This window comes from Hirundo rustica, chromosome 1 (genome assembly GCF_015227805.2).
Source record: "Hirundo rustica isolate bHirRus1 chromosome 1, bHirRus1.pri.v3, whole genome shotgun sequence".
NCBI lineage: Eukaryota > Metazoa > Chordata > Aves > Passeriformes > Hirundinidae > Hirundo > Hirundo rustica.
This window is the reverse complement of record NC_053450.1, coordinates 155,817,019-155,831,028: the sequence shown is the minus strand read 5'-3', so window position 1 is coordinate 155,831,028 and position 14,010 is coordinate 155,817,019. Positions and strand designations below refer to the sequence as shown.

At 56.1% G+C, this 14,010-nt stretch overlaps 1 protein-coding gene across 2 annotated transcripts in view; it reads right to left on the bottom strand.

Annotated features, from left to right (window-relative positions):
• Nucleotides 1–14,010, bottom strand: part of AGAP3 (ArfGAP with GTPase domain, ankyrin repeat and PH domain 3) — a 109,368-nt gene that overhangs the window by 32,792 nt on the left and 62,566 nt on the right. For both annotated transcript variants that reach the window (XM_040065856.2, XM_040065846.2), the window contains exons 10-11: nt 6,044–6,148; nt 1,168–1,336 (exon numbers count right to left, since the gene is read on the bottom strand). In XM_040065856.2, coding sequence (XP_039921790.1) covers nt 1,168–1,336; nt 6,044–6,148 — 274 coding nt within the window. The remainder of the gene's footprint in view (nt 1–1,167; nt 1,337–6,043; nt 6,149–14,010) is intronic.

Below are 14,010 nucleotides of genomic sequence, written 5' to 3'. Positions count from 1 at the left end.
GGAGATCCAAGGCAGGGAGCAGGCAGAGCTGCACAGCCCTGGTCAGAACAGATGGTTTATCCACAGATGACTTCTGACTTGACAAGAACAGCAGTTGGGGTTTGGGAGGCCTCTGATGTTCTCCTTGGCAGCACGCGAGCAGTGATGTTACTGTGCCCCGTTCCCTGCCCGTGTCTCTGTGTGTGTGATGCCAAGGACTGCGGCAGCACCTGACACTCACCCCAGCTGCATCCCACCTCCCCTCAGCCCCAGGACACTCTGCTGACAGCATCTGAGCACAGGGCAGAGCTGGGGCACGGAGCAGGAATGAACACGATGGGGATGTGTCACCCAAGCTCATCCTCAGTGGCAGTACTGGATTTCAATGGATTTCTGTGATCAGCAGCAGCACCAGCACTCAGCATCCCAAACAAAGCCTTTTCCATAACCTGTGCACCAGACCAACAGGCAGCTGGGAAGAAGGCAGGTGGAAACTGCCCACCCTGGCCAAGGACACCCAAGGACGCAGTAGGCTCTGGGAAATATGGGCAGGAAGGCCCCAAGCTCAACAGCTCCCCGAGGCAGGGTGAGAACTTCCCATGGCAGCAGCAGCAAGGAGGAGCCCGGCAGGAACTCTGTGAGAGGAGGAATGTGACAGGAACTCTCTGTGAGAAGCCAGAGGGGCAGCGACTCCCAGTCTCACCTCACCACACTCTGGGGCAACTCTTCAATGTGCACACAGAGTGATGATCCCAAACCAGATCTTCACCAGTTCTCCAGGGGAAAGTGAGGAGGAAACAGGGTCCCAAAACCAGGAAGAAACAGAATACAACTTGTCAGGAACCAAGAGCCTTGGGATTTCCTTTGGTTTAGGGAGCAGCAGCTTCCACCACGTGTAGCAGCTCACCAGCCCTCAACACTCTGGGTGAGGAAATTCCTCAGGGGTTCACACTGTCAGTTAAATCCTTTGACATTCTTCTATCCTGGACACCAACCAGCACAAAATCCTCAGAGCAGCCTACCTGGGACCTGCACAGAAATGCTAACTCCCACCCAAGGGCCTCCCCAAGGGTGGTGAAAGCAAGACGCTTCAGCAGGGGCTCTGTTCTCAGCCCAGCAAAGCCAAGGGCTGCTGAGGCGCTGTGGAGGGACGGCTGCCGGCTCTGTGGCACCCACACCAGCTCTTACCTGTTCCTCCTGCCAGCTGCGAGCTGCTCCTCTCCTTGGCCAGCCCGTTGGCTTTGGGGCTGGCGCTGGGCGCTGCCGCCGTGGTGGCCCTGGGGAGCCGCTTGCCCGGGACCTTCACCGTAGTTCTCAGCAGATCGATCTCCTTCCCGTGGACGTTCTGCATGTAGTCCTGCAGCAGGGGCAGAAGGGTGGAGGATCAGCCCTGCCCCAGCCAAACACGCTCAGCTCCCCGTCCTCAGGATCAGCACTAAGCCCTGGCGGATGCCAGGACAAACCCATTTGGGGAAGCGTGGCTGGGATCAGAGATCAGACGGAGCCACAGGGCACGCAGGTGGCCAGCACTTCCTCCTCCCCGTCACCCCTTGTTTAATCTCAGCACTCAACTGCAACAGCATATAATATAATATAATATAATATAAAATAAAATAATATAAAATAATATAAAATAATATAATACAATATAATACAATATAATATTATATTATACTATACTATACTATACTATACTATACTATACTATATTATATTATATTATATTATATTATATTATATTATATTATATTATTACAGCATAAGCAATGGGATACCTAAAAATTCCCTCTCAGGTCACAGCTGCGGTAAGAGAAACCCAAACCAACAGAGCTCAGGTAACTCCCTTGCTCATTCACCTGCACAGCTTCCTATTACTCAAAACTTCGTGCTTCCACCACTTCTTCTGGTAGACAATGACAACCAAATACAACCAAAATCCCACTGTAACTATCACTGTCTTCCAAAAGCATCTCAGCTTCAGAATGAGGGTGCAGGCTCCCAATCTTACCTGAAGGCTGTGTCCTTTCCCGTGCCTCCCACCCCTCCCTGCTCCGTGGGGCACCGTGGTTCTTCCCCAGCTCTCTCTGATGAGGCCAGCTCCTCCTCAGGCTTGTGCCCTCAGAAGAGGAAGACCCAACCGATGTTACAGAAGGGAACTGATGGTGAGATCCCGAGGGAGCAGGGACCAACGCTGGAGCTCAAGGCTCTGGGAGGAACAGGGAGTTGGGTACACCATCCCTGGGCTCCCGTGCTGCCATCAGGACAGGAGCCACAGCTGTCCAGGGAGAGCTTGTGGCTGCTGCAGGGGCTTGGGTTTACTTCAGTTCACAAGGAGGTCACCAAAAATATTAACTCAGAGATGGTCCCTGTCCGCTTCCACATCCAAGAAGATAAAGACGTGAACAAGCTCAGTTTAAGAGCAACAATCCTCCCATCCTGGACCCAAGAGCAGCTGATAGGGGCTGCACAGGCCATGCTCTGTGCTCTCAGGTAGCTATTTGTAAGGGTCACGGTCTCCCAAGAGCACCTCCACACCTTGGTCTGAACTCCTCTCTCTCCAGTGAGCCCCACGCAGGCATCCTGCGCCCACAGCAAACCCGGGCTCGGGGCAGCACACCCTGCCACGTCCCCAGGCACCTGGAGCCTGGCTTGGCACTCCCCATACAGCAGCCTGGCTGACTCTGACTCCACCAGCCTAAGCAAACACCACAAGCTGCTCCCAGCTGGGTGCGGGCCTGGTGACAGCCCTGGGCAGGGACCCTCGGAGGGGCTGGAGGATTTTCCCTCACTCAGCACAACTGCGGCGGTCGCCGGCTGCCTGCCGGAGCGAGCGGTCACTGGCGCTCGGCTTTTATTACCTACCATAAAACAGCAATTTCTTCCCAAGCCTCCTCGCTAATTACCCAGCCAGTTCTCTCATTTCATTTTATTACTGGAATTAACAACGAGTTCAAAGCGTGGAAAGCTATTAAGATGTGTGATTAAGCCACATTCAATTAGTTTCTACAAACAATTTAATTGATGTTGCAGATAGAATTAACAGAAGGTGATTGTGTGAATGGCTCCACTGGCTGCAAAATGGGAGCTGCTTCCCTGGCTCTGCGCAGCGCGGCCAGCGAGCCTGGGCTCAGCCACGCACCTTCCCGGCAGCAGAATTCTCTCCAAGGCTTTGGGGAAGTGATGGGAAACTGCACCAGGCTCTTCACACAACTTGTTCTTTTCCCGTCGCTGAACACACTCACAGAAAGGTAGAAATATAGATGCAACAAGGAAAGCCCTGCTGAATCCAAGGAGCAGGCCCCCAGCACTCCTGCCTCCATTTCCAGGCATCCCGCTTGTCCCTGAAACCAGCTGCTCGGGTGCAGAGGCAGAGGTGGCACCTCAGGGCAGGAACCCACTGACTGCCCCACAGTTCCCCAGCATGAGTCGGGGCTGGTGGTCAAGGCAGATTTGCTTCCAGCAGGAAAGCAATTCCAGGGCCAGGGCCAGCTCACCAGCACACATTTCATCAACCTGTGACTGCAAACTGGAGTTTACCCCTGACTCCTGTTGAGGGGGCTTTTGAGTTGGGCTGGAGGTGCCACGACCCAGATCCAGAAATAGGCTGAGTGATGAACTCCCAAAAGACACAGAGCTGCACCAGGAAGCTTTGGTTGGTAAAATCAGCACTGCCAGAGCCAGGCCCTGACTGCCATCCAATGGGGCAGACACATCCTGGCCAGATGTGCACTGGAGAAGAAAGAAATTAGGGCTGTGACATCTGAGGTCCTGATACCCACCCCAGAAGGGACAGGGAGAGAATGTAAGAGAGATGGAAGAGAAAACAAGGCAGGACCTGCCCTGCCTCATGCCAAGGAACAGCCACTGGGAACACACAAAGAGCACAAAAATGCTCTGGGGCAGTGCACAACCTGATGGACAGAGAATCTTCTCTTCCTGCAGAGCTCAGCCTGCCCTCAGGGACCCTTTGCTGCCATCCCCCAGACACAGGGCAGAACAGGTAGGGAAGAAGCTGGGACTCCCCATCCCATGGCAAGGACCGGATGCTGCACATGCCCCTGGCTGATGCTCTGTGGTTTGTTCCAGGGCACAGCTCCCCTCACCCTGTGCCAGCCAGCCTGGGATCTGCTGCCACACTGAAGTGATACAAGAGTACGTGCCCATCCTCGGGAGCACAGGTTTGCTCCAGCCCTGACTGTGCTCTGCTTGTATCATCCTGTGAAAAGACAACGGGAGCTTTGCCTCGAGCCACAGAGTAAAAATCCATCACAGCACCTCCTGATTCACTCTGGAAGATGGGGAGGAGCAGATACAACGGGAGATCCTCCTCTGGACTACCTCTTCCTCCTGCTTGTCCCCGCGTCTACCCCTTGCCAGCAGGTTGTACAGCAGGTACAGAGGGAAAGGGAGGCAGAGAGGCTGTGCAGATGGCACCAGCACGCTGCCAAAACTGCAGTAGGACTGGGACACGGTGGTGGGTGCCAGGGTCCTCTCCCCAGTTCCTCGGCAGCGATGCCACAGGGGAGCACACGGAAGCCCAGCCTTGTGCAGACAGGCTGGGCAGCCCATGCTCCGTGCCCACGTGTAATCCACCCTCGCTGTAGGTAAACACATCTCCTATCTCAGGTGCAAGGTTCAGAGCTCCTCGTGGAAACCGGGCAGGAAAGGCTCAGCTGGCATCACCCTCAGCAACGGGCTGTGGATCACCAGTGGCACCAGCTGGAAGCAAACCAGATTTTTTCCCAGGGCAATGCAGTAATGAAATGAAACACTGGAGTGCAAGAAGGAAAGCGAGTGGCATCAATCTCAATCACCCCCTGAGGAAGGAATGGTGAAAAAAGGAGAGAGACCTGGTGTGTGGCAGCATCTGAGAGTAGCTAAACAACAGCCCAGAAATTGCTCTGCCTCCACAGCGGATGGTAATAGCATGGTAATTTCCACGGTGGAAATATGATAAGCCCATACACACAGGTGCACAGGTGAGCACACATGCAGAGGCGGGCGCAGCAGCCACTCTCTCCTGGTTCGGTGCTCCCAAGACCAAAAGCTGGGGTTACAAAGTTAGAGAACTGCAGACTACAGCACAGCACGGGGATTGAGGACTCTAAGAAAAAGCTCCAACAAATTAGAGAAAGGGTCTCCAGTTCAAGATCAGGAGGGTCCAGGGGCTCCGGAGCTGGATAACCGAGCAAAGTCAACCCTGGAGTGAGGGTGCAGGGGCAGCAACGAGGAGAAAGACTCTGAAGCTCAGGGCACTCTAATAGCACACATCTGAGGAGACCAGGGACAGACTGAGGGCCTGGGAACATTCCCAAGAGCTGCAGCACCTTGTTCTTCTCCCTGCAGCCCCCTAAAGCACCCTGTGCCCCCCAGGCACTGCCCGTGTGTCCTGCGGCAGTGCGTCCTTGGCAGAGGCGCTGGGCCCGTGTCACAGGTGCGCGTGTCCGTGGCTGCTGCCGCAGCAGCAAACTGTGCTCAAGAGGGAATAGGGAAGAAGCCATTAGCCCCACAGTGGGGAGGCGACAGAGATGGATGGGGCGGCAGCTGCGCGCCTGAGCCAGCGGTGAGAAGGATCGGAGCTGCACCGACGGCAGCTCGGCTCGGCAGGCTCTGCACAGGCACCTCATCTCCATTACCCAATACCTAGCAGCCAGGAAAATTATTCCACACCCAAATGGCACCATCAGATATGGCTGCAAGGAGTTCCCTGCCTGCTCCTCATCCGGCTGCAGGGTAGGCCCCGCTTTAATGGACTGAGCGGGCAAACAGGAGGGAACTGCAGCTCCCCAGCGTAGTCCTGCTCAAAGTGTGTTTCCAGCAGCCTAGCACTGAACAAACACCCCGCAGGAAAGAGTCTCGTCCAGACCCTGGTAAAAAACAGGTCTGCTGAAAATGCTGCCTTGGAGGTGGCCAGCACTGAATTCCTGCACAGGGCAGAGCCCAGAACTTCCACCTGCTACCAAACTCTTCCCCAGCCCCTCTCTGCCATGACCTGCAGCAGCAGCCACAGCATGAAGGACACTGCTCTGTCCCACCCTGCTCCTCCACTCAGCCCAGTACTCACGTGCAGGCTGGGGTGGTAGGTGAGGACCCCATTGTCACACAGCGTCACGTACTTCTTCTTCCACTCCTTATTGAGGGACTTGCCGCTGCGTTTGAGGAGAATGCCCTAAAAGAGAGGAGTCACGAGTCTCAGACGGTGTTTGCTCCAGGCACCTCATGCCCCTTGGAGACTGGTCTTTGAGAAGAAACGACAAGCAGATTCAAGAAAACATCTAGGTCAGCTTTCCCACATTTCCCTGGGCTGCACCCTTTCCTTACCAACCCCTCAGCCCCCACAGACAGCCCCCACCCTTTCAGGGATTAGGGTCTCCACATGTCAGTGCCAATATTCAGGTCCTCTGAGGGACCCATCACATCCTCTGGTGTCCCAAACCACTCCCTCTGACAACCTCTTCCCATGCTGAAGGGCAGTGCCCACACAGGACAGGAGCCAACCTCAATACCACAGACACAGATTGCCCCCAGACCCTCTCCCACCACCCAAAGCACAGAGTCAAGGCAGGGAAAAGTGGGGACAGGCAGGAGCTGACTGAGAAACAACACTCCAAATACAGGTCTCCTAAGGGATACACCTTTTCTTGCCTGCTTATGATTCTGAGAGCTGTCAAACAGAGCAGGGACACATCCCAGCAGAGAGTGCAGTTGAGAGTTAGGGTCATCCCCTTTTCTCAGGATTTTACCTCAGACCCACCCTGTTGTCATTGGCACAACACACTGCCAGGGCCAGGAAATGATTGCACTTGAATGTGCTGAACTCCCTCTTCCCACCAGGATAACCCAGAACTAACTCCACTGATCTGAATCAAGGCTCAGAGCACAGACGATCCTCATCCTCTCCCCATTCATTTTTGCCTCCCCAGGAAATCTACCTCCCGCAAAAATTTATCATGTACCAGGTAAGGGCAAAGGTGGAGAGGGGGAAAGAAGCTGGGGCAAGACACCAGATGCAAGGACTCTGGAGCAGGGGGAGCACATCAAGCACTCTGACGGCAGAGAGGGAAGCACAGCATGGGGGGACAAAGTAGGAATGAGTAACAAAGTCTGGGAAAAAGCTGGATTTACCAACTGTCAGGCCTGGCCCTTCCTAAAGTGCTGTCTGGACAGACACCCAGACTGCCTGTTCCTAACTTGGCAAAAAATCTGGGCCCCAGGCCAGCCTCTCCTCAAAAACCTGGGCAGAAAGTCTCAGCCCTGCCAGCCTCGGCATATTTAGGGGCTCTGTCCCAGTGCCTGGAGACTGAGCCGCTGCGCCTGCACGGCGCAAAGGCCCAGCATGAAGTGATGGGGGGACAACACTGCCATACATGGCCGTGAAATCAGCAATAAACGGTGCAGAACAGGCAGAAGTCCCCATAACCACTCCAGCTCGGTGCTCGGGCAGCAAACAGCGGGAAAAGGAACTGCCTCCTGCACATGCAGAGATGGAACAGCAAAACAGAGTGGCTAGGGCAAAGCTGTGTGTAGGCAGGATCAGATCCCTTGCCCTGAAGAGCTCAAAGGACATGAGCTGAAGAACTCACTCAGCAGTAGTCAGAAGGTGATGAGAACATGGCATAGAGTGTGCCAGCTGACCAACAGCTCCTGCCCTGCTGAGGTCTGCCAGGGGGCAAGCAACAACCCCTGGAAGCACGGCTGGATGCTCACACCAAGCAAACCTAGGGAAAAGCTATGGCAAAGTGAGAGGAGAGCAGAGCAGGCAATGCCAGCAGTGCAAACAGGACATTAGAGGAGCCTGGTTCTCCCTTGGGTAAAACACAGTATCTGATGGCAGGACTGACTGTGCTGATGAGTGTTTTTAGCTTTCTGTCAGGTCTTTAACTGAGCAACAACACCCTTAAACACCAGTTGTACAAAACTCATAGAGCCAGTAATGGATGGAACAAGAACTAGTCAAGTGCAAGGTCTCAAACATATATCCATGTCTCAGAACAAGCGTGGTTATAAAGGGTGTAGAAATTGCTTCCTCCCCAACAAAGGGCAAACCTGTGTCCAACAGAAGGACTTACAGAGGTGCAGCCAACCTGCCTCTGATTCAGACTAGTTCCTCAACACCTTGCCCAAAGGAACTCCAAGAAAGGTAATGCGGCAACTGTACGTGTAAATCACTGCAGTGACTGATCCTTAACCCCAACTGCCTCCTATCACTGGGCAAACTGAGCTGCTGAGGACAGCAGGCACAGTCCTGCCCAGGGGCCAGGTGGCAGGACCCTGCAGTGGGCTGTCAGGGCCGGTCCTGCACAGGGACTGGGTGGGAGCATCCCACGTGTGAGCTCTTGGGCTGGATGTGCCATCACTGAGCAGCTCCCAAGCTCCCAGTGCAGCGTGGGGAAGGTACCTCAGTCTGGCAGCGCTTGTTGGGTCAGCCAGGGCAGGCAGTGTTAACTCCCATCTGTGATACTGTCACAGCAAAGCAGAGCTGCAGGAGTGCTGGGAGGTCACCTCGCCCCTCCCTCCCTGGACAGGCTCAGCTGCACCGTGTCACTGCAACCCCTCCACAAAACCTGCAGTGATGGACACCGGTGCTCCCCACTGGAGACGGGATTCTGATGTCCTTGCACCTCCCAGACAGATGGCAGCCATGCTGTGCCGTGCCATGCCATGCCATGAGCAGGACAGCTTTCTGGCTCCTGTGTGCCGCGCCATGCCATGCATATGCCATGCCATGCCGCACTGTGCCGTGCCGTGCTGTGCCATGCCGTGCCATGCAGTGCCATGCCATGCCATGCCGTGCCATGCCGTGCCATGCCATGCCATGCCATGCCATGCCATGCCATGCCATGCCATGCCGTGCCATGGGCAGGACAGCTGACTGGCTCCTGTGTGCCGCACCATGCCATGCATATGCCATGCCATGCCGCACTGTGCCGTGCTGTGCCGTGCCGTGCCATGCAGTGCCATGCCGTGCCATGCAGTGCCATGCAGTGCCATGCCATGCCATGCAGTGCCATGCCGTGCCATGCCGTGCCATGCCGTGGGCAGGACAGCTGTCTGGCTCCTGTGTGCCGTGTCATGCCATGCTGTGCCATGCCATTGCCGTGCCGTGCCATGCCCGTGCCATGTCGTGCCATGCCGTGGGCAGGACAGCTGTCTGGCTCCTGTGTGCTGTGCCATGCCATGCTGTGCCATGCCATTGCTGTACCGTGCCACGCCGTGCCATGCCGTGGGCAGGACAGCTGTCTGGCTCCTGTGTGCCGTGTCATGCCATGCTGTGCCATGCCATTGCCGTGCCGTGCCATACCGTGCCATGCCATGCCGTGCCGTGGGCAGGACAGCTGCCTGGCTCCTGTGCCGTGCTCCCTCCCGCAGCCAGCAGTACCCGTGTTTCCTCAGCACTGGTTCTGGACCTGCCTAACACCACAGCTGGGCCACACGTTTCCCACACAGAGTATGGAAACGATTGTTCCCCCTCCCGCACAAGGCCAGTTTAACATCCACCAGCTCACCCAGGTAGATGGTGAATTCCCTGTAATTCAGAACGTTTGGTATCTTTCAAACAAATCTACTCCAGACCGGGCTAAAGTCACATATCTAACTCAGCCACTGTGTGGAATTCTCTGGCTTCTGAGCATGACAATTCCTTCTGGGCACAGTGATCTCTTCTGGGCATGAAGATTCCTCCTGGGCATGTAATGATCCCTTTTGGGCATGATGATTCCCCTTCTGGCCTTAGACCTGGCTCAGTTCCACAGTCTGACCTGCCCTTTCGTAGCATCCTGCAGAACAGGTCCTCCCCTCCCCGACGTCAACCCGATGCACCTTGATGCTACCAAACACCCACTTCAGCACTTCCAGCCTGCCCCAAACACACGCTGCCAGCAGAGAACAGCTGGTCAGGTCAGCCTCAAACCTGCAACTTGGTAAACTGAAGCACAACCAAACTCAGAGCTGGGAAGGAGGACCCGGCACCGCAGCCCCTTTTTGCAAGCCAGAACAGTCCAAAAGGGGGAACAGCCCACGGGGGGCGCGTCCAGCCATGCTCCCCACGAGCCTCCCAGCCAGGCTCCTTGTGGCTTCCCAGACGCTGTGCTGGCGTGTGCGGGTGCCCCTCAACCTCCCTCTGCACCTTGTGGGGAAACTTGCAGGAAATAACTCTTCCACGAGTTTTTTCCCATGTCACACACAAAGGGAGGAGAACCCGACCCTCTTCCTCTCCCGGTTCTTCCCTTTCCCGGCATTCCGTGGGCCGTGCCCGGCTCTGTGCCGCGCTGGGCTGTGCTGGTGCACAGTAAAAGCAGCAGCAGCAGCAATATGCAGCGTAATGAAGCAGGGAGCGGCGATGGCCCCCAGAGGACTCGTTTACTCCACAAATCTCCCTTCCACTCACTTTTTGCTAAGAATTTTAACACCAAACTTAATTGTGAAGTCGCGTATTGATTGGAAAATGCAAATGGCAATTTAAATGTAATCTAAGCTCCCAGCATGATCCCAGCTCCCAAGGAGGAGGAGTCACCCGCCTTGGGCCCTGCTGGAGTGCATGGCCCGAGCAGAGCCAGGCCAGGGGCCAGGGGACCCCCAGGCTGCCAGCGCGCTCCACGCAGCCCTCCCAGAAAGATCTCGTAGATGTGCAATTAGGAGCTCGTTCCTGGTAACAAACAGCTGAGGAAGCTTCGTCTCCCGACCTAATTAACCCACTTCTCGGAGACAAGTGTGTAGCTTTGAGGGAACTCCTCCAGCCTTGCAGGACCATCCCCAAAAGCACACTGCGGCACATGGACCCTGAGTTCCCGGCACGGAGCAGCCCTGGCACAGGCACCAGCTGCCTGGAGGGTGCGTCGGCGCCGTCCCAGGTATGGATGGGCCCCAACACCAACAGTCTCTCCTGTCCCCTAGGGGAGCTCCATCTTTTCCAGATGTGCATAAGGGACACAGATCAGGTCACCCAGAGGTGTTGTGCTGGAGAAGGCAGTGACAAGTGACAATCAAGTAACCTGTAAGAGCAACATATGCTTCACGTGCTCAGGGGGGCTGCCAGTGATTCCCAATGCTTGTCCTGTCCCCACAGAGACAGGAAGGGATTGTGGATCACAGTGACTGCAGCCATGGGTGCCATGGGTGAGCTTGCCGCCCCACAGCACTCGCTGCCTTCAGCCATCGGTTGGCAATGTAAGCTCAGACCAGCCTTGTTCTCCCATGCAGAGGATCCCAACTGCTCCTGAGGGGACCTGCCAGCAGCCCCAGCACCAAACGTGCCAGCCCAGCGGTGCCCAAGCCAAGAGGAGCCAAAAGTCCAATGCTGGCCACAAACCCAGGCAGGAGATCATGCCCATTTGCCACTCACAGCCCCAAACTCGCCAGCTTCTCTGCTCTTACGGCTGGGCAGTGAGCAGTCTAAGAGGAAAACTAAAGGCCCCACTCTCCCACTGACTCACAGAGAAAGCAAGCAATGAAACTTCCACCATCTTCCAGAAGGGACAGGTCCATACCAGAGACCAGAGCAACCATCCCCTGCCCCGAATCTTTGCGATACAGAGCTACACCTCCTGGGAGTCTCGGCTCCTCTCCCCATCTGGGGTACCATGCCATCACACCTTATGGCACAGGGCCATGACAGGAATGTGCCAAGCTGTACTGCTAAGCTCACTGTGGACCCCCTGACAGCCCCCTCCCCACACGCCACATGTCGGTATCTGCTGGCACTAGCTAGTGTCCACCTGTTGAACACCACCTCCTGCCACGTATGTTCCTGTAAAAACACTGCCAGGATCTCTGATCTCTGTGAAATCACCTCTCACAACTCTGGCTAGAAGAGGTGCCAGTCCTGAACCCAGCATGGACCTGGATCTCCCACAGGAGCTCTTTGCTCCAGGCTCCCCCTGTGAGCTGCTGCTGCCGCCATGACCCGGTCCCTCCGCTCAGCCCTGAACCAGGCAGCAGCTCGGCATCTCCTCCTCCTTGCAAAGCCCAGAAAGGATGTACGGGTTGTGTTTGTAGGCCTGGGCCTCCGTTGGTCCCAGTTCTCCCCATTTCACCCACGAACAGCATGGAGAGACTTAATCACACGAAACCAACACAGCGTCTGGCAGACCAGACAAGGCCAGGCCCTGTTGGCAGCACGGACACACAGGAGCAGGTAAAGCAATCACCCTGCTCTGCTGAGAGGAGGGAAATCCTGGAAAAGGAAGCAAAGGTCCAGACACAGAAGGCTGTCAGGTCCCTCTCAGGACCTCCAGCAGGCAGCAGCAGGATCTGGGGAACCAAGTCGGGTTTCACTGAGGGCTCCAGCTGCTCCACTGTCAGCCTCCCCTACCTCACTACAGAATAAGCACTCACTGTTTCCCCTGCTGCCCAGGTTGGGCTGACCCCAAATCCGAGCATGTGGGCACTGCCACTGCAAACCAGTGACCCACAGCAATCAACAACCCACCTCAAACAATGACCCTGCACACCAACAGTGACCCAAAAAACCCACCACAACAACCCACTGCACACCAACAGCGACCCAAAAAACCCACCACAACGACCCACTGCACACCAACAGCGACCCATCACAAACAACAACGCACTGCACACCAACAGCAACCCAAAAAACTCACCACAACAACCCACTGCACACCAACAGCAACCCAAAAAACCCACCACAACAACCCACTGCACACCAACAGCAACCCAAAAAACCCACCACAACAACCCACTGCACACCAACAGCAACCCAAAAAACCCACCACAACAACCCACTGCACACCAACAGCAACCCAAAAAACCCACCACAACGACCCACTGCACACCAACAGCAACCCAAAAAACCCACCAAAACAACCCACTGCACACCAACAGCAACCCACCACAATGACCCACTGCACACCAACAGTGACCCAAAAAACCCACCACAATGACCCACTGCACACCAACAGTGACCCAAAAAACCCACCACAATGACCCACTGCACACCAACGGTGACCCACCACAAACAATGACCCCACACACACCAACAGCCCCTTTGCTGCAGAGAGCAGGGCATGGCTCAGCATGCAGCTGGGCCGCCTCTTCCTGCTCCTGCTCCTGTCACTGCTCCCTCTGGCCCCAGAGCCAACCCTGCCAATGCTGCCTTCCCAACACCACCCTCCTTTCGGCACAGCACAGCCCCCTGCCCGGGGCACCAACAGCCCTGCACAAACCTGCCCCAGGATTACTCCATGGGTGGGGAAGAGCAGGAGCTCTGGCAGCTCCAGCAGTGAGCAGCGTCTCTCTCTTCTGACCCACCACTTCACTCCTCAGCTAGCCTGGCCTCACTGAGTCCTTCCCCATGGAATCTCAGCATGGAATTGTACCATGCAGCCAGAACCTGGTGGGGATGTAGACTCTGCTCTCCTACCTCGTGTCCCAGCACTCCTGCAATGCAGGGACACAACTGGCCCTGTGCCCTGGCAGCACTGGGGGACACATGGGTCACAGAGGGGCCAGCGGGGGGCAAACAGATCCACAACAGGGGCACAACGTGCAAGGCAGGAACACAACCAGGCATTGCCAGATCAGTCCTTCCTGTAATGCAAGGAAATCCTGATGGAAACACCATCCAGCCAATCCACACCACTTGGCTCACTTGGATATCACCCGTCACTGCTTGCCAGTGACGGACACAGGGGCAGGCAAAACGCTCCGGGCTGGATCCAGACAGTTCAAGCTTCCCTGGAAGCCAAGAGGCAGAAGCAGAATGCACTGCTGCTGGAGGAAGCAGTGCCTCCCTTACATTCCCAGCAGCTCCCGGTGCGGGCACTGTGCTCACAGCTTTTCATAGTACCCTACGAAGAGGGGAATCCCCTTCCTGTCCTGCCAGGAGCAGGGAAGAGCAGTCAAAAGGAGCAGGAGAGAAGAGGAGCAGGGAAGGAGCAGAGAGAGGCTGCGGCAGGGGCTGCAGCGGGCGTGGGGCATGGATGCCATCTGCTGGAACCGCTCTGCAGCCGCCGCCGCAGCCCCCGCCAGCGCCCTGCCGCAGCCCCCGCCGCAGCCCCCCACCCACCCAGGGCACAG